Here is a 23,375-nt window from a genome sequence, read left to right as displayed (position 1 = left end):
GGTGCCAAAAACTCTAAATTTAAAAGAGGTTCAGAAAAATTGAACTCTAAAGTGAAGCAGTTTTAGGAAGACATTAGCCAATTTATTACACATATATTTCCCCTTTAATATATGTACACAATACTGACACATTAGTAAATATATATATGTTGAAATAAATCAAGAATTTTACCAATAAAGATAAAATAAAAATTATAAGTGATAGAAAGCATTGTGTTATACTTTGTTTTTTTGTTTCAAGGCAAAAAGCATTACTAGAGATAAAGGTCAGTGCATGGTAATAAAAAATTTCATTGACCACTCATATATAAAAGTCTAAATGTGTATGACAGTAGCACAAGAAGAAAAATTCACAGAGTAGATTTTAACATACGTTTTTCAATAACTGCAGAAATCTATCAGGCAAAGAAAATCAGCAAGGATGCAGAAATTTGAACAAAACAATTAACAACATGGTTTAATAAACCTGTATGAAACATTTGTACTCAACAACTGCAAAATACATATTCTTTACAAGCTCACACGAAACATTTACAAAATGTTAATATACTGGGTCATAAAACCAGTCTCAACAAATTTAAAGTGATTGAAGTCATTTGGAGCATATATTCTGATTAAAATTAAATTATTCTAAAAATTCGTAAAAAAAAGATAAATAGAAAATCCCTATGTTTAGAAATTAACCAATACATTTCTAAATAAGTCACCTTAGGACAAAGATGAAATCTTGATGGAAGTTAGATGATTGAAAAGGAGGAAAATTCTATCAATATCCACACAATATATGATTTGTGTATGCAGAAAATTCAAAAGAATCTACAGATATAATTTTAGAGTTAATAAGAGATGTTACAAAAGTATTAGAATCAGAGTTTAGCAGGTTGCTGGATTCAAAATCAATATACAAAAATTAATTATATTTCTATATAACAGCAAAACCAATGAGAAAAAAGGTATTTATTCTAGTATCAAAAAATAGCAACTAAATAGAAATAAACCTAGTGAAACATGTATAAGATTATAATGTTTAATACAGAAACATTAAAGAATACATAAATAGACTAGAACACAAGTATAAAGATGCCAAATCTCCCTAAATCTTACCTAAAGATTTAGTGTCATTCAAATTCTCAACTAGGGTGTGCATGTGTGTGTGTGTGTGTGACTTGACAAGCTCATTCTAAAATGTATACAGAAATACAAAGAAGACCTATTCTACTTGACATCAAGACTTACTATAAAGTTGTAGTAAAAAACATAAAAAGATTATCTGTTGATGAAGCAGAGATAGAACCATAAGATGGAATGGAGTCCAGAAACAAGCCCACCCACAAAGGAACACTTGATTTATGACAGAGCTGGCCCAGCAGAGCAGTGGTAAAAGAATAAGATGTTCAGTAAATGTTATTGGAATTTGGTAGACATATGGAAAAAAATGAAAGAAAACTCTCATTATTAACAAGCTCCCAGTTAATTACAGTCAATGGTGCAAAACCACAAAGAAAAATCTCCATGCCTGCAGCTTACAGAAATCTTTATTAAATCATAAGAAGCATAAAGTTTAATAAATGATTTATTAAAATTTAAAACCTCTTCATTGACACTAGAAGATAGGAAAAAGATAAGCCATAGAGTAGAAGGTATTTGCAATAAATTTGCATGAGAAACTGATACACCACCAAAAATGAGCAGTTTCTCTTTTTCTAGCATGCTTCTTCCTTCCTCCCACTAACACACACTTAAGGGTTTGTTTTGTTGTTATTTTCAGGTTCACGTACTTAGTAACTGCTGAAAGGTGAATATGAGTATGTCTTTGATACTTATGAAAATAGAAGTGCTCATTTGTTACTGAGTCTATAATAATCAATTTTCCATAAGATGTTTTTGTTCATACATTTAAGTGAGGGACTTAGGAAAAATGCAAAAGGAAAGTGAAAAGATCCTGGATGAAAACTGCGGTGATTCCTGGCTCTTAACAAAGAAGAAAAAGTGAGTAATTTAACCTTATGAAGTATAGGGGAAACTGAATCTGAAAAGGAAGGTAGAAGAAGTTCAAGTAAGAAAGGAAAATGAAAAAAATGTACAACACAACTGAGAAATGTTGAACGCTAGTATCTGAATGATTGACATAGAAATATTCCTGCAACAGTGAGAAAAACAGGCAAATAGAGGAACTCTAAGAACTCAAAAGGATCCTAATCTTGGATGGCAAGAGTTTTCAAGTTTACATGAATAACGGAGCCACCAAATTAGCCCTAGGAGAAGCCCTTTATTTTTAACAATGGAATAATATTAAAATAAATTGAGAAAACATAGCTTTTCTTGGAGAGTTGAATATGGGTTACTTGAAAAAATAATACATGGGAAAATTAACATCAGGAACAAATTCTAACTAGAGAGAATCTGAAATTGTTGACATGCGGAAATGAAAAAATGGTATCCCTGCTTCATAAATAGGATCATTTTTATTTCTTTACCTTCTGAGTTTCAGTCAATTTATTTTTGTTTTTTTCACTTGGAGACTTCTGATTTAAAGAGAAAAAAGAGTTTGGAAGACTGTAAAATATGTAAGAGCAGGAATTCAGATAGTTGGTATTTACTCTTGTTTTACAAATAGAAGTGGTAATTAACATATATCATTTAATAAAACAAATAGAAGTGGTAATTAACATACATCATTTAATAAAATTGTGGCAGCAGTCAAAGTCAAAAAAAAGTTTACAACCAATAGCCTTATTTTTTCCCTAGAAAAATCTTCTAGTTTATATCTGTATAATCCATTTTTGATAATTTTCCACATTGTGGATTTTTGTTTCATTTTTTCTGCTGCTAACCTTTTGGTCATTTCATAAACATTAGCACCAGCTTCAGGGAGGAGGGCTGAGGGAAACTAAATAAATGCATTTTTCTACTGTGCTTCCTGTTAATCCTGCCCTGGAAAAAGTCCAGTAACAAAGAAATTTAATATTATTGACTAAAATGATGGTGTTGTTCAGATTACTTCTATACATTAAGGTTGGAAAACTCAGACACCTACATAGGCCTTGCAGGTAAGGTAAATGAGTGCTTGGGATACTCATTGGTGGTCATTATGGCAACCCTGGGTAGTACATACTTTCTCCAAAGGGATTCCAGTATTTTAATTTGCACAAAGTAACTGATGGCTGAATTAGGCCCACAGGCTGCCAGTTTACAGTATCTGCATCATTAACTTTGGTAATAAAAGATGCATATGCTTAGATGTCATAGAAATATAGTTGCTGAAACAATGTATGATATAGTTTCACTCTAGTGTACTAATGCAGTTATGAGCTAGTTGACACAAACAGTACCAAATAGGGACAGAAACAAATGCTTTAAGCAAACCATGACACATAATTAACAAGTGAAAATTTGAGACCATCTGGTTCATGATAATTTTTAGTAAAGTAACTTTTATGTAAAACCTGCCCGAACTTTGGGAGGCTGAGGCAGATGGATCACCTGAGTTCAGGAGTTCGAGACCAGCCTGACCAACATGGAGAAACCCCGTCTCTACTAAAAATACAAAATTAGCTGGGCATGGTGGCACATCCCTGTAGTCCCAGCTACTCGGAAGCCTGAGGCAGGAGAATCGCTTGAACCTGGGAGGTGGAGGCTATAGTGAACCGAGATTGCGCCGTTGCACTCCAGCCTGGGCAACAAGAGTGAAACTCCGTCTCCAAAAAAAAAAAAAAACCTACCCAAAACTTAAAGTAAACTGACCCTCCTAAGTGTGTGTTCAGCTCTTTCCTCAACGGGTGCTCAAGAACCATTTTTCATTGTTGCAAGTTATTTTTGAGGACAAAGAGATAAATATGCTCTCTTTAGGGGTCTATGTTTACAAAATGAGTTTCTGTAACTTTCTAATGGAACAGATTATTGGAACAAATCCCAAATAATTTCACATATTTATTGGGAGATTGTTGTTTTTCAAGAGGTGATATTTTCTTATGATGCATATATTTAAGCTTTATGTTAGTTATTTTTGCTCATTTTTTTTTTTTTCAGGGAAAATTTCATGGAAATCCAATGCATGTAGCTGTGGTTATTTCAAACTGTTTAAGGGAAGAGAGGAGAATATTGGCTGCAGCCAACATGCCTGTCCAGGTAATATTTTCTGACCTTGTGATCTTGTTATCACCTTGAACTCAATTTTTCTGAAATAGAAATTCTTATCTTTAGCAGGGTACAGTGGCTTACACCTGTAATCCCAACATTTTGGGAGGCCAAGGTGGGAGGATCATTTGAAGCCTAGAATTTGAGAGCAGCCTGGCCAATGTAGCAAGACCCCGTCTCCAGAAAAAAAAAAAATTAAAAATTAGCTGGGTATGGGGCACATGCCTATAGTCCTAGCTCTGTGGGGACTGAGATAGGAGGATCACTTGAGCCCAGCAGTTCAAGGTTGCAGTGAGCTATGTTCACACCATGTACTCCAACCTGGGTGAGAGAGCGAGACTCTGTGTCTTTAAAACAAAACAGAGAAAGAAAGAAAGAAAGAAAGAGAAAGAAAGAAGGAAAGAAAGAAAGAGAAGGAAGGAAGGAAGAAAAGGAAGGAAGGAAGGAAGGAAGGAAGGAAGGAAGGAAGGAAGGAAGGAATTTTTAAAGAATCTTTTCCAGCTTCTTTTGCTTGTGTTAGTGGTGCCACCATCCTTCTAGTCACTTGCAATCAAGGTCTTAGTATCATCTTTGCATAGTTCCTTTTCTCCACCCCCATTCTAAGACAGTTACCATGCCTTTCCAGAGTGTATGACTGGAATCTTATCTATACATCCTTTCCTGTTTGTACTGGCCACACTCTGTTCCAGGGTCCTACAATATTAGCCTAGGAATATAGTAATCACCTCCAAGCTGAATTCCTGTCATTCTTACTCTGCCTCTTCCTGTAGGTTCTGGTCTTGCTCTACACCTGTTAGTAGCTTCCATTTCCTACCTCACAGTGTAAACCAGTCCGTGAGCAGGAATTTTGTCTTACAGAAGTTCCACGAATACTTGCTTGTTAATTGTGTGAATGTACTTTACCCTAACATAGTTTAGATTATATTTTAATTTCATTTTCCTGGATGAATTCAGAGTCCCCACTAAAGACAAGTAGAGGAATCAATGCAGTCTATAATTAATATTTTTTTCAGTTAACCCTTACAAAAGGAAAGGGTATGTAATTAATTTTCCAAGTGACATCCTCCATAATTTAGTAAATCATATCATCATACCATTATATTTATTTTTGAAGGTCTAACAAAAGTATCTTTTTTTTTTTTTTTTTTTTTTTTTGAGACAGAGTCTTGCTCTGTCACTCAGGTTAGAGTACAGTGGCACGATCTCAGCTCACTGCAGCCTCCGCCTCCCAGGTTCAAGCAATTCTCCTGCCTTAACCTCCCAAGTAACTGGGATTACAGGCACCCGCTACCACACCTGGCTAATTTTTGTATTTTTATTAGAGACAGATTTCACTACATTGCCAAGGTTGGTCTTGACCTCCTGACTTCAAGTGATCCTGACCTCCCAAAGTGCTGGGATTACAGGTGTGAGCCACCGCCCCCAGCCAAAAGTATCTGTTATTTAACTCTTAAAAAATTCTCATGTTTAGTTATTGTCAGGTTATGGCTGTTTTGGGAGGACTTTGAAGTTTTGACAACTTTATTTTTTAGATGAAGAAGGATGGTATCTTTTTATTTAATTTTAAAACTATAGTAAGTTTCTAAAGTACATATAGTTTGATTCAGTGTCTTTGGGGTAAAAATTAAGATACTTTTACAAATATATGGTATTCTCACATGTGTTCTCAGCTCTCCTTTTCTGAACCCTTCTTATCTCTAGTTATTCGTCTGTGCACGTGTGTGTGTGAGAGCATGTTCTCTTCAAATGTAAGATATCAGTCAAAATGTTTGTTTGAGTATATGCTCATCAAAGTCACTCTGAAAATAATTTGCCAGTACCACATACTACCACAAAAGAAGTACTGGTTATTTGATTTCAACTAGGTAGACAAATAATGGGGGCTGATGAGACAAAGAGAATTTTAGAAAGCCTTTACCAATTGGAAGAGTGTGGTATAATTGAAGAACTTCTGATCAAGAGTCAAGGATATGGGTTCTACTTGAGGTTTCTGCACTGAATTTGCTGCGGATTTTAGTTATCAACCTTTCTAACCATGGCTCCCCACCCAACTTAAGATGAAGGGGCTGCTTACATCTCTAACTCTCACCTCTAATATTTATAGAACTTTTAATCTAAAGAACACACCTAGTATCAGATTATTAGAGTACCTAAGAGGTTCTGCTTGGAGAAACTGTCTTTTTGCTTAACCAGACTAACATTTTTATGTTTTCTTTCATAAACTCCCTTTGTTCTAGAGTAAAAACAAATCTCATCCCAGCAGATCCAACATCCTCAATTCTAAATTTAGGCCCAATTTAATGCAGTTTCATTATACCATTTTAAAAATTACATGTATTGGTTTTATACAATTTCAAAAGTTATATAGATGTTATAGAGACTTAGAGACAGAATTTTTTAAATCATCAAATTATCTGTAATTTCACTATTCAGAGAGAACACATTGGTAAGATTTTGGTGTATATATTCTTCCAGTCACATGTACTTGAGTTTACATATCTATACATCTGTCCATGTATTTGCAAATGCATTTATACATACATGCATATACATGTTCAAGCAATACAGATCTCATATATGTCCCGTCCCGCGGGATCGTCAATGTAGGCCCTAGAAGAGGGAGTGGGAACTCGGGGGGACAAGAGACACGAGAAATGGAGACAAGACAGTATCCTGATCAAGTCTCGTTTAGTGGTGGCAGTGTAATGCCTTATATAGACCGGCAGGGGCGGAGGTTGGGCCAGGGCGATGATGGTGGCGCTGCAGTGGGCATGGCCAGGTAGGCCTCGGTTTCTTCGGTCGGACGTCATGTTGCGCCTGCCCCGTCGGTTGATAATTTTCCCGGGCGCGGGATGGCGCCTGCGCTGTAAGTTGATCATTTTCCCGGGCGCGGGAAAATGGGTGATGAAGAACCAGGAAGAGCGCCATTTTGTACTGGCGTATGAGACAGCAGAACAGGGAAGAAAGTAAATCTAGGGAGGAGGCATAAAGTGGAAATGTATAGAGCTCAGGCGTCAGTCGTCAGTTATAATCGCTATGGCCGGGCCACGCAGCTCCGGACACATATATATATATTTATAATTATATATGGTGGGTTCATTTGTTTGTTTCTTTATTTAAGAGGAAGTCTCACTTTGTCACCCAGGCTGGAGTGCAGTGGCATGATCTCAGCTTTTTTTAATGACTATAGAGCATCCATATCACATTGATCCAGATCTCAGTTTAAATTGTATGCTGTATGTATTGCATTCGTCATAAACCTTTTCAAAACCAGTGAAATTTCAGGACATTCTTTTTCCAGGGGCCTCTGGAGAAATCCTTACAAAGTTCTTCAGTTTCAGAAAGACAGAGGAATGTGGAGCACAAAGTGGCTGCCATTAAAAACAGTGTGCAGGTAAGTGATCTTATACAGATACCTAGAAAGGCTAGCTGCTGTCCCCATATAACTATGCACCATTCTCCCATGTGCCCAAAGTTAGTGTATACAGAAATCATAGGGCAATTTGTTAATAAGATAAATATCTCTCACATACTATGTTTATATGAGAATATTTCTTTATGGGAGACATTTTAACTTCAACTTGAACTTCTTTGATATGGGGCTATTCAGGTTATCTATTTCTTCTTGAATGAGCTTTGGTAATTCGTGTTTTTAAAGAAACGTGTCCATTTGATCTAAGTTGTTTTATTGGCATAAAGTTGTTCATAATGTTTATTTTCATTTGAATATCTGTAGAATCTGTAGTAATGTCACATCTCTCATTTAATATTGATAAATTTTTCTCTTTTTTCCATAATCAGTCTATCTAAAGATTTATCAGTTTTATTGATCTAGTGAAGATGTCTTGAATAAGACTTTCTGCCATGTTGTATATAAAATAGGATGTTAATTTCCTTTCCAAAACTTACATAGCATTCATTTCCTTGCCATTTATAAAAATAATAATTCCATCAAAATAAATAAACTATAAATATTTAAAGATCAACTGTCCCATATATTATCTGAATAGTAGGAAGAGGGTTTAAATTTATTTTCAGACTTCTGATTTAGTGATCCTCCATAACAAGTAAAACATGAATGCAAAAGTCTGGGCTTACACTGTTGTGAGAAGGAATCAGACAGACCTAGGACAAAATACCTTGGCACATTGTAGTGTCAAAACCAAGGGCTCTACTCACTCTGCAAGTGTGTAAAGGCAGGAGATTATTATTTTACTGTAGTAAGAATACTTAAGCACATTTATAAAGTGCACAGATGGATTTTGCATCCAGCACAAATTCCTTTTAAAATCCTGAGGAGCAGGATGCAGCAGAGGACCACATTTTTTGGAGCCCCGAGCAGATCTTTACCAGGCCTGTACATGGATTCCCAGCTGCTATGAGTATTGACAGCTAATGGCTTCGATGGAGAATTGGCTCTACAGGAAGACTTTGGCTGCCTTCAGACAATGACTGAGTGGCACGGGGTTGTGGGGAGAGAGGCCAGACCCCTTTCCTCAAGTTGGGGTTAACCTGTGGTGCAGGTTATGCTCCTGGGTTTCTCAAACCAAAGTTAGACCTAAGTGATGACCACATGCTCACTTAGCTCCATCCCCTTCCCTTTCCCTCTCTTGTACGTCCTTTCTGCCAAGAGGACTCCTTCAACAAATCCCTTGTACCTAATCCCTGTCCCAGGTGCTGATTCCAGGAAGCCTGGTCTGACTTTTAGGCAAAGCAATGCTTTCCAATCAATGTAATTCACCCACTTATGCCGTAACCTCGGTTCCTCTGTGGAATGTTTGGAATGTAGCTCTCAGATCATTCAGAGAGCTTTTGAAGGTTGTTGCTGGGTATTTTCACCTTTTGCAATTACTGATGACAATATACTCTAGAAGACCCTTAATTACTTACCAGAGCATTGACTTTTCAGAGATCTGGCATTGGTTTCATACACTTTTCATTAGAAGATTCTGCAAGATACTGCCTTCTTTTGGCTTTTAATTAATTTTGAGATCAAAAGATGGAACCACAGTATATCTCTGCTTTAAAGCTATCATATTTTATTTTGGTACATTTTCTCGTGCATGTAGGTTCCATGAGTTCAGTAGCTCAGAGCCTTCCGTGGGACTTTGTTCCGCAGAAACTTAGCATCAAAGCGAAATGCCGCAAGTGGTATTGGGGTATAGTGGAAGGAAAGAGTAAAGACTGAAGCTAAACTAGACTAGATTTGAATTCTAGCTTGAGTATGTATTATTGTATGACTTTGGGCCTCAGTTTCCTCACATGAAAAATGGAAATAGTTTACTTTGCAGGTTGCTGAAAGGATAATCTATGTAAGGTATAGGCACAGCACAGGTTGCACAAAATTGGTAGCTGTTATTACTATGGGTGGGTAGATAGTATATCATGTAGTCAATAGCTACTACTTTGTTTCTTTTCTAAGGTTTATAAATATGGAGAATGTCATTAAGAGAATGAGATAACAGGGATTAGAAGAGTAATAATAGCTACTGCTTATGAAGCATATATTTGGTACTAGGCACTGTTTTAAGCAGTCAAACTAATGTAATCCTTATAACAACTCCTTGAGGTAGATACTGTTATCCTTCTTCCTCCCACCCCCGCACCCCTTTTTACAGGCGAAGAAGCTAAAATGCAAAGACATTTGCCCAAGTCCATGCAACTAAAAAGTCATAGAGCTGGGACACAAATTCAGACTGTCTTCCTCCAAATTCTATACTTTTTGTAACCAATAATTTAAAATTTGGATTAAATTTAACTCTGAGTGAAATTTAAAATTTGTGATGAATGCATTGTTGTTGTAGATATATGTTTCCTTAGAGAAGACTTCTTGGAATAAGCAGGCAGTAGAAAGTTTGACTTTTCTAAGAACAAAAGGAAGTACAGTAGTCTGAATCTAGGAAGCGCAGTGGGTCTATCTTTGGTTAAGGGTGGGGTCAGGGTTAGACTGCTGGACTTCCCACAAACTTCTCACTGAGCACCTGAGTGACCTTGGACAAGTGCGTTACTTCACATCTCGTGGCCTCTGCTTCTTCCTCTATAAAAGTGAGGATAACCTACTTCATGGGTGTTGTGAGGACTGAAGGAGATAATATATAAAAAGCCTTTAGCGCAGATCTTGACATTTACTATTATATCTGAGCAGGAAAACATCACCAGGTTTGGGGAAAAGTAAAGTAAAAATCTTAAAGACAGAATAACAGGAGACACAGTAGAAGCATAGGCGTATTTCAGGAAATAGAAAGAAAAAATATTTAAGCTGAATTGTCATAAACTACAGCATATTTAAATGAAGATTTCAGCAAAAAGTGATCATTGATACATTAGTACAGAGTTACATGAAATACCCACGAGTTCTAAAAAGGGCAAAAATATTCATATTCTCCAATTAAAAAAAGATTATATGCATAGCATCATTTGGAAGTAATTAAGAAATGAGCAAGTAGTGGCTGAAAGACTTCCAGGCAAATAGAAAGAGAGAATAGCTGGAAGGGCAAGTTCAAGCTGGTTCTTCCAGCATTATCCAACTTTCATATGAATTAGCTCTTTAGAAGCGTGGGTTCATTATGGTTTTTGGTTGCTGTTGGAGACTGGAAGCACCAAGCAGTTTTTTAAAATACTTATGATGTTGTTTGATTGACGTGCTTAATTGTAACAGCAGAGTGAGTATGTTTTCTTTTGTGAAAAGATGACAGAACAAGATACTAAATACTTAGAAGACCTGCAAGACGAATTTGACTACAGGTATAAAACAATTCAGACAATGGGTAAGTTTTTGTTTTTTCTGTAATTATGCCTAGAGACAAAAAGGCATCTTGAGTAGAGTTTTTTCACTGACAGAGTTGAAAAATTTGATCTACTTCCTTAGATGAGCCGAGGGAAATACAGGGAGTATTTTCTTGTTTTGCTGCTTCTTTCTCTCTGCATATAAATATGTGTGTGTGTGTGAGTGTTTAAGTGTGTGTGTGTATGTGTATCCATGCATATCCAACTAATTCCAAGTAAATTACCAATCAATGCAACATAAATTTCACACTGCATGAGGAATTACCCCTACTTCAGCATAGGTCTCTAAAAGATAAAAACCTTCTCCTATAGAATTAAAATATAATTATCACAGAAACAAAAGTAATAATAATTGCCTAACATGATCAGAAAATTACAAGTAGTATTTTAATAATATAATTTTCTAAGATTATAAAATAGAAATGTGTTTCACAGAAGAAAGCATAAAATATAGGCAAAAGCATTAAAAAAATCTGATGAAATCTCACTATCCACAGATAAATACTGTCAGAATATATTTCCTTCCAGCGTTTTCTCTGTATGTTCACATACATACACATCTATGTATTTATTTTCAAAAAATGAAATCATATTGTATATAATTTTGTGTACTGCATTTAACATTTTAAGTATTTTATCGTGTCAAAAAGTCTCCAAAAACATAATTTTAATAATTGCATAAATGTCAAAATGTAAGGTCACTGCAATTTATTTTACTATTTTTTCTGTGGTTTGACACTGAAATTGTTTACAACTAGGTGTTTTCTTAAAATGAAGGGGAAGAGAATATTTACAAGACCTAAGATTTACAAATAATAATAGAAAAATAGTTTAAAGTATGTTGCAATTAATGGAACAATTGGCAAGATTCTAGGTTTAGGCAAGATCCTAGTTTAGTTGATGGAATTGTGCTGATGCTAATTTACTTGTTTTGATCATTGTGCTTACTATGTTTATGTAAGAGAATAGAAGAAACTAGGTGAAGGATATATGACAACTCTGTGCTATTTGTGCAACTTTTTTGTAGCTCTAAAATTATTTCAAAATAATTCAAAAAAATAAATCAGAAAGAAACTTTCCATTTACAGAATCATCTTTGACTATTAAAATGTTGGCCTAAAATGTATCTTGAAGGAAATATGAATGATTGTGGTCAAGCATAACTTTTCATACGTGAAGATGAGGTGTTTTGGGTTCTTCTCCTGATATGCTTAAGATGCCTTGACTTCCAGGAAATATTATTCAAAATGTTCACAATTATTTGTACATACAACTTTTCCATTCAGAAGAAATGGCACAAACTTGGGTTTCATTATCAAAGGGGGAGTTCATGACCCTAAAAGGGTTTAGAACAACTATAAATGTAATCAAGTGATGTTCATTGAAGGCAGCCTTATTCCAAATTTTATATGCAAACTACTAATTTTAAAAATTAGGTTATTTTGAACTTAATTTATTATAATTTGAGTCACTTTTTCAGTGCTTCATGTACATTATGAATTAAAATTATTATTTTTATCACCTAAATCCACAAATATTTATTTTGTCTGTCCCATCCCGTTATAAGTGAAAAGAAAAATACAAGGGAAACAAGTTATTATATCCTTGGTGAAGATGGGAAAGGTTAGCTAAAGAAGTTTTCAGTTGCCAAAATGCTACATAAGCAAGATTTTGCTATGTATGGGATCTAGGAGTTAGTAAATTTGTGAATCATTACAACCAGAAATGAGTTCCTAGAGATTAGTCCTGTTTTGTAGAGAAATTTGCCCCAGTGTTGTTCTGGGACCTCTTTTTCACAATTACACAAGTCAAATCAGCATTCTCAGTCCCCATTTTTCATGAACATGAATGGTTGGTATAAACAGTCATTTGCCATTGTAGGAGCAAAAAGGGAACCTTCCCCCTTCACCCTCTGAAGGTTCATTGAATATGCACTAATAAAATGTAGATCAATAGGAGAAAAAGGCATGCAAATTAATTTAACATGCACAGCAGGGGAGAATAGCAGGAGAATGGTTACCCAGTAATCCAGTGGGGTACAGATGTTGATATGCCCTTCTTCATAAGGGAAAGGGAGGTTGGAAATGTAGAAGCAAATGATTTTTAAAGTTAATGAATGGATCCAATGCTCAGACAGTGGTTAGTAAATAATACTCTTGAAGAATTGACTGGAACCTGAGAACAAACAATAGTTTGGGACAAAGTTTGAGCTCTAGGTGTGGTGTTTAATTTTCAGGCTTTTCCTCTGTTTTATGAATTTTAAGTTTATCTGATTAATGAAATTTCAGGGAAGGGATCGAAGGCAATTGTGTTCCTCTTAGGGGTCCATTTTCTAGGTAGATCAGGGAGCTTCCGAGCACTTCATGTGTGCTGTGGAGAGACAGAGGATTGAGAGAGACCTTGAGGCTGCTGCTTTCGTTCCATTATTTTGGGGTGTCATTTTCTGAGCCCCATCACTATGTCAATAAAGTTTAATGTTCAAATTAAATAATATAATGTTTATTTATTGTATGTATCCCCATGTAAAAAAGGATAAATCTTTTTTTTCAGTCAGATATTTTTCTAAGTTACAACTCTGGCCCACTGCTAGTTTTACAATGAAGCTAGAGCATTTTGGGGAAAAAAAGAAAAAAAAGTGGGAGAAAGTAAATAACTTAGTCTTTTATTAGTTCATGAGACTAGGTAGATGAGACTGTAACTCTATGAGGCAGTTTCTCATAAAACCTGCATATGAAGCAGAGCAGGGAGGGGTAGGTGAAGGCAACAGAGAGTCAAATATGATTTAATCAGGGGCACAAAGGGTAATCCCCGCCTTCCTTACTTTTACCAAATAACCAAGTATATAATTAATGTGGAGGTATCCAGTAAGGAATCCATTACAGCAACTTTATCTCCTCTGTCCACCACCACCAAAACAAAACAAAACAAAACCGGACACCAAGTGCAGAATGGTCTTTCCTGAAGGTCTGTAAAATAAAGAGGTCCTTTTTTTCATGCTTGGATGTAATTCTTTCTGGCAAAATGAGCAGACAGAGACTTCCAAGCTCACCTCTAGTGAACCCAATTAGTCTCTTATCATGTAAGTTCTCTGGGGCAGGGCTGTTTTAGGGTGGTGGATTGAGGCTGACTTGACTTTCAGGAATAGAGAGCTTTGACTTGGCGAGGACTCTAAATCTGATCTCTTTACCTTTGCAGATCAGAGTGACAAGAATAGCGCCATGATGAATCAGGAAGTTTTGACACTGCAGGAAATGCTTAACAGCCTCGATTTCAAGAGAAAGGTTAGTGAAAAATTTTAATTTGGGCTTTTGACTATTTTTCTCCTTTTTTCTAAACTTAGACTAACTGAAAAGAATCAAGCTGTCAGATTTATCAGTTCCATTTACTGAATGAAAAAACGGCAAGGTTTCTAGGAACAGTCCCATGCTATTTGCCATGCTTCTCTTCATGAGTTTACAATGCTGGACCTCTTTAGAGACTATTTATCTTGCTTATGTGATACATTTACTATAGCTAACATTAATTTCAGAGTGGAACTTTTACATGATTTTTATTTGTCATTATTTCAGACATGGCTGTTTTAGTTTAAGTACTTAATATGCTGAGATGGGTTCCACTGCACATATATAATTAAAATAGCATTTGATGACTGCTAAAATCTTATTGGAAAAAAAAATATTCTAGTTTCTACTCTGAGAAATGACGTAGTATTAAGCAATTTCCTAGATTTCAAAATAGTTCATTGGCAACTGAACATATTCAATGTAACTTCTTCCAAGGAGAGCAAGAACTTTTTTTCTGGTTTAATTAAATATTTTTAAGGAGGGGAAACATCTCTATTTCACTTTTCTACCTATCTTGAAAAATAAATGCAATTGAAATTTAACCAGTCACTAATAAATCAGTAGTTCATTTCTAAAAGTTCGGCTCAATTTTTTGTGCAGGAATTTGTGTGAGCACAAACAAGTACAACATTTATTTTTACCCTAAATTAATTATAAACTTAGTTATATATCAGATTTTAAGTATGCAAGTAGTTAATTCAAGAAAAAGTTAATGTTTTTATGCATAATAAATCTATGCTATGTATTTTTATGCATGACATTTTATTCTACTTAAGGAATAACATTTTAAAAAGAGAAGGAACATTGACGATAATTCAGTTCATTCAATTGGTTGTATAAATGAGAATATACCAAGTTTCAGCAAAATTAAATACTTTGCTCACATTCATATAGCTTACAATAATGCCAGAACAGAAATTCGTATCTTCTACCCCCTAGACCTTTGAAAGTTATAATTCTCCATTATGCCTTCCAAAACCCAGAAATAGTCCTAATAAAAATTAACACAGAAAGGCTCAAATTTTAGTCAGCTCATTTTAATATAAATGGATAACCATCTTTATTTAAAAAATAAATTAAATATATAAATATCCTTTTAATAAGCAACTATACAGTTTTGTGACTACGAGATTCAATATCGTTGCCACAGGAGTTACAAATTCAATATATTTATACTGAAACACATGGAGAGAATGTTAAACTGTGGCCATTCTTCTTTTCTCATGACATCTTTTATTGTCAATAATTTAATTGTTTGAAAAGGCCTGGCAAGTAGAAGCTAGTATTTAGTAAAATATTTGGTCAAAATTTTAACCAAGCCCTTGTCTACCAGGTCAAATAGTTTTGTAAATTGAATTCTAAGTGACTTATTTCTTATGAAACTCTTTTCAGTAGTCCCCTTTGTTTTTAGGAGGCTCTCAGTAAAATGACCCAAATCATCCATGAGACGGACCTGTTAATGAACAACATGCTCATAGAAGAGCTGCAAGACTGGAAGCGGCGGCAGCAAATTGCCTGCATCGGGGGTCCACTCCACAACGGGCTCGACCAGCTTCAGAACTGGTAAAACGAATTGACTGCAGTTTCTAGTGAAAACCACAGGAAATACAAAACTTCAGTGTCACTCAGCCAGAGAATGCAGGTTTAGACTGCAACATCAGTTCATTCAGCTTATTGATGGCTTATTAGCACCTGAGAAATCTACAGTTGAAAACAAGTAGTATAAGTATTCTTAGTTTTCATTCTCGTGGGGAAATCAAAGACAGCATCTATGGAATGCTGAATTTTCACATGCAAGATATCAATCTTAAAAGACTCAAATAAATTTTGAAACCGGCAATATACTTTCTTTAAGGACAGAATAAAGAAGTACTAGTTTCAAAATCTTGAAAATAGATATCTCAACTTTTAAATGTTAGTTTTGTGTTTTCAACATAGTGATTTCTTTTGTCAAAGATGTTGGTCAAGGATAGAAAATTTCAGTTAGGAGGAATAATTTCAAGAGATCCATTGTACCTTATGGTGACTGTAGTTAATAACAATTTATTGTATACTTGAAAATTACTAAGAAAGTAGATTTTAAGAGCTCTTACCACAGAAAAGTAAGTATGTGAGGTAATAATGCATGTTATTCAGCTTGATGTAACTATTCAACAATGTTTACATACATCAAATATATAAAATACCACAAATACCACAAATATATACAATTTTTATGTGTCAGTTTTTAAAAGTCACAAATGGTTAATACAACCCGGCATTCTGGATCTATGTACGCACACATGCAATGAAATGTAGATAACTACCCTTTGCACTAGAAGATTAAAATGTTCATAGGGTTTTCCATGTCATAAATGCAAAATAAAACTATTTGACTGAAGGAACAATTGGAAAATATGAAAAAGAAAGAAACTGTTCAGTTAAAATCTAAAATTGGTTCCCAAGAGAACAAGTCAATACAATGGAATATGTAGTAACTGGGGACCCCCTCACTAAAAGCTCTGCCCTGCCAGGCCTGCTTGTCAAGAAATGTAAGGAGTTTGACTCATTTTAAAACATTGATTTTCCTTGGGAAGACACTTTGATTCTCCAAGTCACTGTACTCTGTTGTGAAAACAACAATAAAGGGAGCAATAAAGATCTTAACCGATAATGGAGCTCATACCAAAAATCAGCAGGGATTCAACCACTCTTGCCATAGTCTTATATGTGGAATACTGTAAGTAGAAAGAGTTGCTGTATGGCGAGGTGGACTTTCCAAGTCTGATAAGATGTTCTGTCTCCTGTAGTTGGAAGTCCCTTCCGTGTCTATTTCAATCTTACTCTTTCCCAGGCTTCTGGCCCCCACCACCACCTCCATTTCTGAGGTGAGATCACTGCGTAATGAATAAAATTCCAAGCAGTTATCAGGGGCAAGCATTTCTAAATATACCTTACTCTAAAGAGAGTCATTGATCACTTTTGGCTAATACTTAGGACTTGTAAAAATATATATTGTGGGGGAAGATCGTTTCATATGTTTTTCATATGGGTTTCATATGTTTTTCTTTCAGTATGCTTACATAAGAAAACATTAACCATAGCATGTTTTTTATGGCTTTAAATTTGCTCTTTTTTGCCCTTTAGTGCGTGCCACATTTTTAACATATATATGCTTAATAAGCTTAAACAAAGAACAATTAAAAGGGATTTGGTTCCAGATGTTGATAAAATTTCATAAATAATGACATATATAATTGAAGATTTAAATGAGAAAACACTGAAAATATTTAACATATGCATATTCAAAAAAAATGGGTTAGGAAAATAAAAATAAAGAAGTGTCACTAACCTAAATCAAATTAAGTGATTCATTTAATTAATTTAATAATTACTTAATAATTTAACATTTATTAACTATGACCCATTGTTACAATCCTTTTTTATTATTAAATGGAAAAACTATCTTTGATTTTCATTTGCTGTTCAATAGCTTTACACTATTGGCAGAAAGTCTTTTCCAACTCAGAAGGCAATTGGAGAAACTAGAAGAACAATCTACCAAAATGACGTATGAAGGTGATCCCATTCCAGTGCAAAGAACTCACATGCTAGAGAGAGTCACCTTCTTGATCTACAACCTTTTCAAGAAGTAAGTAAAGTGCTATCAATGGCATCCTGCATTCTGTGAAGTAAGAACACCCTGCCTAAGGTTTTGGCGTTTAGGTGGAAGAGTGGCAGGGAAGTATTCAACAATAAGCCTCAGGGAGAAGTGAATAGAACCCCAGAAAGTTTCAGAAACCACATTTCTACTCTTCACTATTTATTCATCAACACTTCTCTCACCAACTGGCTCAGTTTTCCACAAGCTAAGTCATGTCACTCACCTACAGCTCAGTTTTCACATTTTAGAAAAAGTTTCAAGGGTTTTTTCTTATGTGCATATGAAACAAAGGATGGAGGACTTTTTCATGTTTATAAGCTAATCTAAACAAAAAATACTAACATGTACCAGAAATCCTAATATTTAGTCCAAAAAAAAGTCATGAAATTTATTTTTGGCCAGGCATGGTGGCTCACCCTGTAATCCCAGCACCTTGGGAGGCTGAGGCAAGGGGTTGCTTGAGCTCAGGGGTTGTAGACCAGCCTGGAAAACGTAAAAAGACACCTGTCTCTCCAAAAAATAAAAAAACTTATCCAGGCATGGTGGCACATGCCTATAGTCCTAGATACTCAAGAGGCCAAGGCAGGAGGATCACTTGCGCCCAGGAAGTTGAGGCTGCAGTGAGCTTTGATCGTGCCACCACACTTCAGCCCAGGCAACAGAGGGAGACCCTTCTCAAAAGAAAAAAAATTACTAAATGGACTGGGGCTTTTATTCATGGCTCAATTATAACAATTAAGATTCATTTACTACTGTTAAATGATTTATAAAAAGTCATTGTAAAGATCTGAGTTTAATTGGGGGTTTGACTATCTTCTAAGTGTAAAAAATTTGGACTTTATGAGTGGATAGCATCCTGTTCCTCTGTGGTTTTCAGTCTCAATATTTTCAATGTTTTCAAATGACGCGCTTTATTTCCTTTTCATCTAGCTCATTTGTGGTTGAGCGACAGCCATGTATGCCAACCCACCCTCAGAGGCCGTTGGTACTTAAAACCCTGATTCAGTTCACTGTAAAACTAAGGTAGGCAAAACATCTATGATTTCGTGTGTTTGTGGAGCTAAAGTCTCTGGATAATCATGGCCAATTTCTCTCACTGTGGCTTGCATTCAGCTGTTCTTTATTGAACCATCTGCTGTGTGCCCAGCTCTGAGCTTTGGGAAATACCCACAGAAATGTGAAGATGAGAGCCCTGCTTGTCAAGAGCATGACAGTGCAGATGAGGACGTGAAAGTATGGAATCATAAAATCAGGCACAATTAAATTAATTGCTGAAAAGGTTGACTTGAGAAAAGACTGGAGAGATTGGGAGAGGGGAGGAGGGTTGTAGGAGAATGGGAATACAGAAGTAATGGCTTCCTAGGTCTGTCTGGTAATCGTGGGGAGCAGGGGGAGACAGAATTGAGAGGACAGATTGGGGACAGATTCTGGAAGGCTTTGAATATCCTATCCAGGAAACATAGTGGCACATTCATCTCCTGAGATTACCCAGTAACTGGCTTATTGGACTTTCCGCAAAAACTCGCAATACCGCAGTTTTCCATATATCCCTACTGTGTACCTAATTTAAAGACATAACTTTTGTGTTACTGTTGCTTTCTCTGTGAATTTGATCCTTTCTATTAGCATGAGCAATCAAAACTTATAGTTTTCCCTAATGATGCTGAGAACAATGAGTTTGACTTCTTACTTTCAAAGATTCTCATCATGCCTGAAACTCCAAGAACTAAAGCTTTAAATGCCTAATCACTAGGTCACCTCTGGAAAGCTGAAACCACAGACTAACGGGGTCAAGAGGTGGCGATGCCATGGTACAGAGCAGTTTAGGGTTCTATGATAGGGTTGCTGATCACATATCACTATTAGAACTCCATTTTTCAAGAGAAGGCATTTGTCTTCAGTTTGCATTTTTAAGACACTATTAACATTCTTAATCAGTTTCTTTGTGTGAATTTTGCACCAAGATTTAAGAACTGAAAACAAAAGGCTGAGGCTAGGTTCCTTTTTTAAATTGCACTCTTGGCCAGGTATGGTGGCTCATGCCTATAATCCCAGCACTTTAGGAGGCTGAGGATGGCAGATCACCTGAGGTCAGGAGTTCAAGACCAGCCTGGCCAACATGGCAATACCCCATCTCTACTAAAAATAGAAAAATTAGCTGAGCATGTTGGCACATGCCTGTAATCCCAGCTACTTGGGAGGCTGAGGCACAAGAATCACTTGAACCCAGGAGGCAGAGGTTGCAGTGAGCCGAGATTGTACATTGTACCATTGCACTCCAGCCTGGACAACAACAGCGAGACTCCATCTCAAAAAATAAAATAGAATAATAAAGTAAAATTTAAAAATAGGCATTCTTATCAAAAGTTGTTCCTTCCTCATTCCCACATCTCTATATAACTCAGAGGAGAGTGAACTAGGATGGAGAAGTGGTGGACATTCTACTTTTCCTTGAGACACTCCTATAGATGATATAGTAAGTCTAAGATGCTCTCTGGGACAAAAGGGGAGATGAGTAGGGATTGCCTAGCAAAAAATTCTAACTCTGAATCAGCACCGCTTGCATGTTGTGTAAACTGATTGCCAGAGGCATAGAACATTAGCCCCTGGTTGTAGGCTCTGTCTTCCTCTTGTACCTGATAGGTCCCCCTCCTCCTCCTCTGCACCCTATTCCCCACCGTCTTGATAGGTGATCCTTTACTCAAGGTTTTCCTAAAACCCCTCTTTGCCATACCGTTGCATCCTCCTGTTTCAAAGGGAAAAATGACCTTGAAGGGGAAGAATGACTCCATGGGACTTGTCAGCATCTTGCAGTAAATCAGATCCTTCCTGAAGTAGTATAGAAAGGAAGGTGGAGAGGAAAAACATCTGGCTTTATTTTATGTGACTATGCCCCCTTCTCACCATTCACTACCAATCACTGCATACTTAACATACTCCAAACCCTAAACCAATCTTGTGCCTCATACAGGACTTTTAAAGAGCCTTTGCAACATTCTACCCACCCTTTTGTTTGGGCTGCCCATGAGCTATGATTTCATTTCTCTAATGCCAGTGAGTTGCTTGTCACCATATTCTCTATATTCCATTTGTGTGCCTGGACTCCCTCCTTTTACATAGAGCCACGTCCACTTTTCTCCCTTCTGCAGTCTCTGCTACATCAGTTCTCTGGTACCTAAGGGTATACTGGGTAAATATTAGGAGCTCAATGCATGCTGAGTGAATGAGCAAAGTTTAGGATGAGGGCATGAGTAAATGAATGAATATGTGAGGGATCGAATGACTATCTCTGAAACTGCACTGAACCCACAGGTAGGTTACATCACAGGACAGAAATCTGAGGAGCTGGAGAAAGCAAAAGAATAAAGGATGGGCTGACACCAGAAGGAATTAAAGGAATTTTTACACTGAACTTCAATTACTTGTTCATTTGAAGTTTGGGTTTTTTATGAACATTTTTGCTGTTACTTAAATATAGTGTTTTGAAAGATTTCAAATGTATTTGAGTTGTGATTTTCCATATTTTACTAGAGTTCTGTCTCAGTATGTTCACCATAAAACACTTATCATTAAAGCTTACAAAGTTGGTTTTTTTTTTTTTGTAATATGAGGATAAAATGAAGCCATACAACAATTTTTTATATCTATACATCTAACCTACATTTGGGCTTTAACCAAAATATATAGCTTTTTTCTGACCTCGCCAATGTATTATCCAGCAAACATCAACTGAAGCAATATGGAAACAGTTCCAAGTGTTTGTCAATAATGCTATTAAGTGACTGATGTCAACATTAGTAACATGGCAAACTAAAAAGGCATTGTACATTTTTAAAACACAAACTGTAGATTATGTAAGGTTTATTTATATGCATATTTCATAAGTATATTTGAATGTTTAAATATAAAAAAGGGTTTTTAAACACTTTTGATTTTTATCTTTGATTTTTTTTTTATTGATGTCTCTTTCCAGGCTATTAATAAAATTGCCAGAACTAAACTATCAGGTAAAGGTTAAAGCATCAATTGACAAGTAAGTTTTCTAATTTCATTTTGAATTGTAATTCAAAATGTAAGACTTTTAAAAATGAATGGCCCTTATTTTATAGAATAATTTTGAACTTTTAAATGTACTTCTCTAACATTATATAATGAATGTACTTCAAATATTTGACTTTGAAGTTCAAACATTTAACAAAACTCAATGGTTATCTTAAATTTAAAATTTTACTATAAAAACTTGAAATCAATTTTATATACTATCCTTTAAAGTATCGTAGAGACCAGGTGCAGTGGCTCACGCCTGTAATCCCAGCTACTCAGGAGGCTGAGGCAGGAGAATCGCTTGAACCCAGGGGGCTGAGGTTGTAGTGAGCCAAGGTTGTACCACTGCACTTCAGCCTAGGCGACAGAGCAAGACTCTGTCTCAAAATAAATAAATAAATAAAATAAAGTATAGAAAGTTATTCCTAGATCTATTAAATAGCTTATTTTAAAGAATTTTCTTGGTTTTACAGGAATGTTTCCACTCTAAGGTAAGACATTTACTTTGTGGAATCTTTCTTGCTGCTCTTGTAAATATGTTTTACCTGAGACCATGTAAATAGCTAAGATTTCCTCTCTAGCAACCGAAGATTTGTACTTTGTGGAACTAATGTCAAAGCCATGTCTATTGAAGAATCTTCCAATGGGAGTCTCTCGGTAGAATTTCGACATTTGGTAAGTTTGGCAGTAAAGTTACACAGGTTTTTTCCCGAAAATCAGAGACATCTTTACTAATAGGCCTTATAATTCAGTATATTTTGTGCTTAAACATTTCTTATTTGAAATTAGGAACTGGCCGGGCACGGTGGCGCATGCCTGTAATCCCAGCATTTTGGGAGGCCAAGGCGAGCGGATCACGAGGTCAGGAGTTCTAACCAGCCTGGCCAACAGAGCGAAACCCTGTCTCTATTAAAAATACAAAGTTAGCCAGGCGTGGTGGTAGGCACCTGTAATCCCAGCTACTCTGGAGGTTGAGGCAGGAGAATCGCTTCAACTCGGGAGACGGAGGTTGCAGTGAGCTGAGATCGTGCCATTGCACTCCAGCCCAGGCGACAGTGCAAGACTCTGTCTCAAAAAAAGAAAAAAAGAAAAGAAATTAGGAACCATATTGAGAAATAAAACATGCCATCAGTGAAGAATTAAAATGGTAGAAAGAGCACTGAACCTTAACTTAGAAGGTCTGAGTTCTAAACATTGAAGACAGAGTACCTAAGTATACATAGTAGTTGGTCAGTAGATTTTGCTGATAAGGACAGAGATAATCTGTCTTAAAATAGAGAGGTGTTACACAATGGAATATTATTCAGCCATTGAAAGAATGAAATTGTGTCATATGCAGCAACATGGATGGAACTGGAGGTCATTATGAAATAAGTCAGGCACGGAAAGATAAATATTGCATGTTCTCAGTCATGTGGGAA

The 23,375-nt window shown here is 35.9% G+C and overlaps 1 protein-coding gene across 5 annotated transcripts in view; it reads left to right on the top strand.

The window, feature by feature from the left end:
• Window positions 1–23,375, top strand: part of LOC105468202 (signal transducer and activator of transcription 4) — a 125,869-nt gene that overhangs the window by 75,411 nt on the left and 27,083 nt on the right. For 4 of the 5 annotated variants that reach the window (XM_011718252.3, XM_011718250.3, XM_011718249.3 and 1 more), the window contains 10 exons: window positions 4,030–4,128; window positions 7,439–7,531; window positions 10,826–10,904; window positions 14,119–14,204; window positions 15,679–15,830; window positions 17,740–17,898; window positions 18,841–18,933; window positions 21,884–21,943; window positions 22,428–22,445; window positions 22,536–22,629. In XM_011718252.3, coding sequence (XP_011716554.1) covers window positions 4,030–4,128; window positions 7,439–7,531; window positions 10,826–10,904; window positions 14,119–14,204; window positions 15,679–15,830; window positions 17,740–17,898; window positions 18,841–18,933; window positions 21,884–21,943; window positions 22,428–22,445; window positions 22,536–22,629 — 933 coding nt within the window. Of the gene's footprint in view, window positions 1–4,029; window positions 4,129–7,015; window positions 7,228–7,438; window positions 7,532–10,825; window positions 10,905–14,118; window positions 14,205–15,678; window positions 15,831–17,739; window positions 17,899–18,840; window positions 18,934–21,883; window positions 21,944–22,427; window positions 22,446–22,535; window positions 22,630–23,375 lie in introns of those variants that run through there. The other variant, XM_011718254.2, reaches the window with a different exon arrangement.

This window comes from Macaca nemestrina, chromosome 11 (assembly GCF_043159975.1).
Source record: "Macaca nemestrina isolate mMacNem1 chromosome 11, mMacNem.hap1, whole genome shotgun sequence".
Classification (NCBI taxonomy): domain Eukaryota; kingdom Metazoa; phylum Chordata; class Mammalia; order Primates; family Cercopithecidae; genus Macaca; species Macaca nemestrina.
This window is presented reverse-complemented; position numbering and strand designations above follow the sequence as displayed.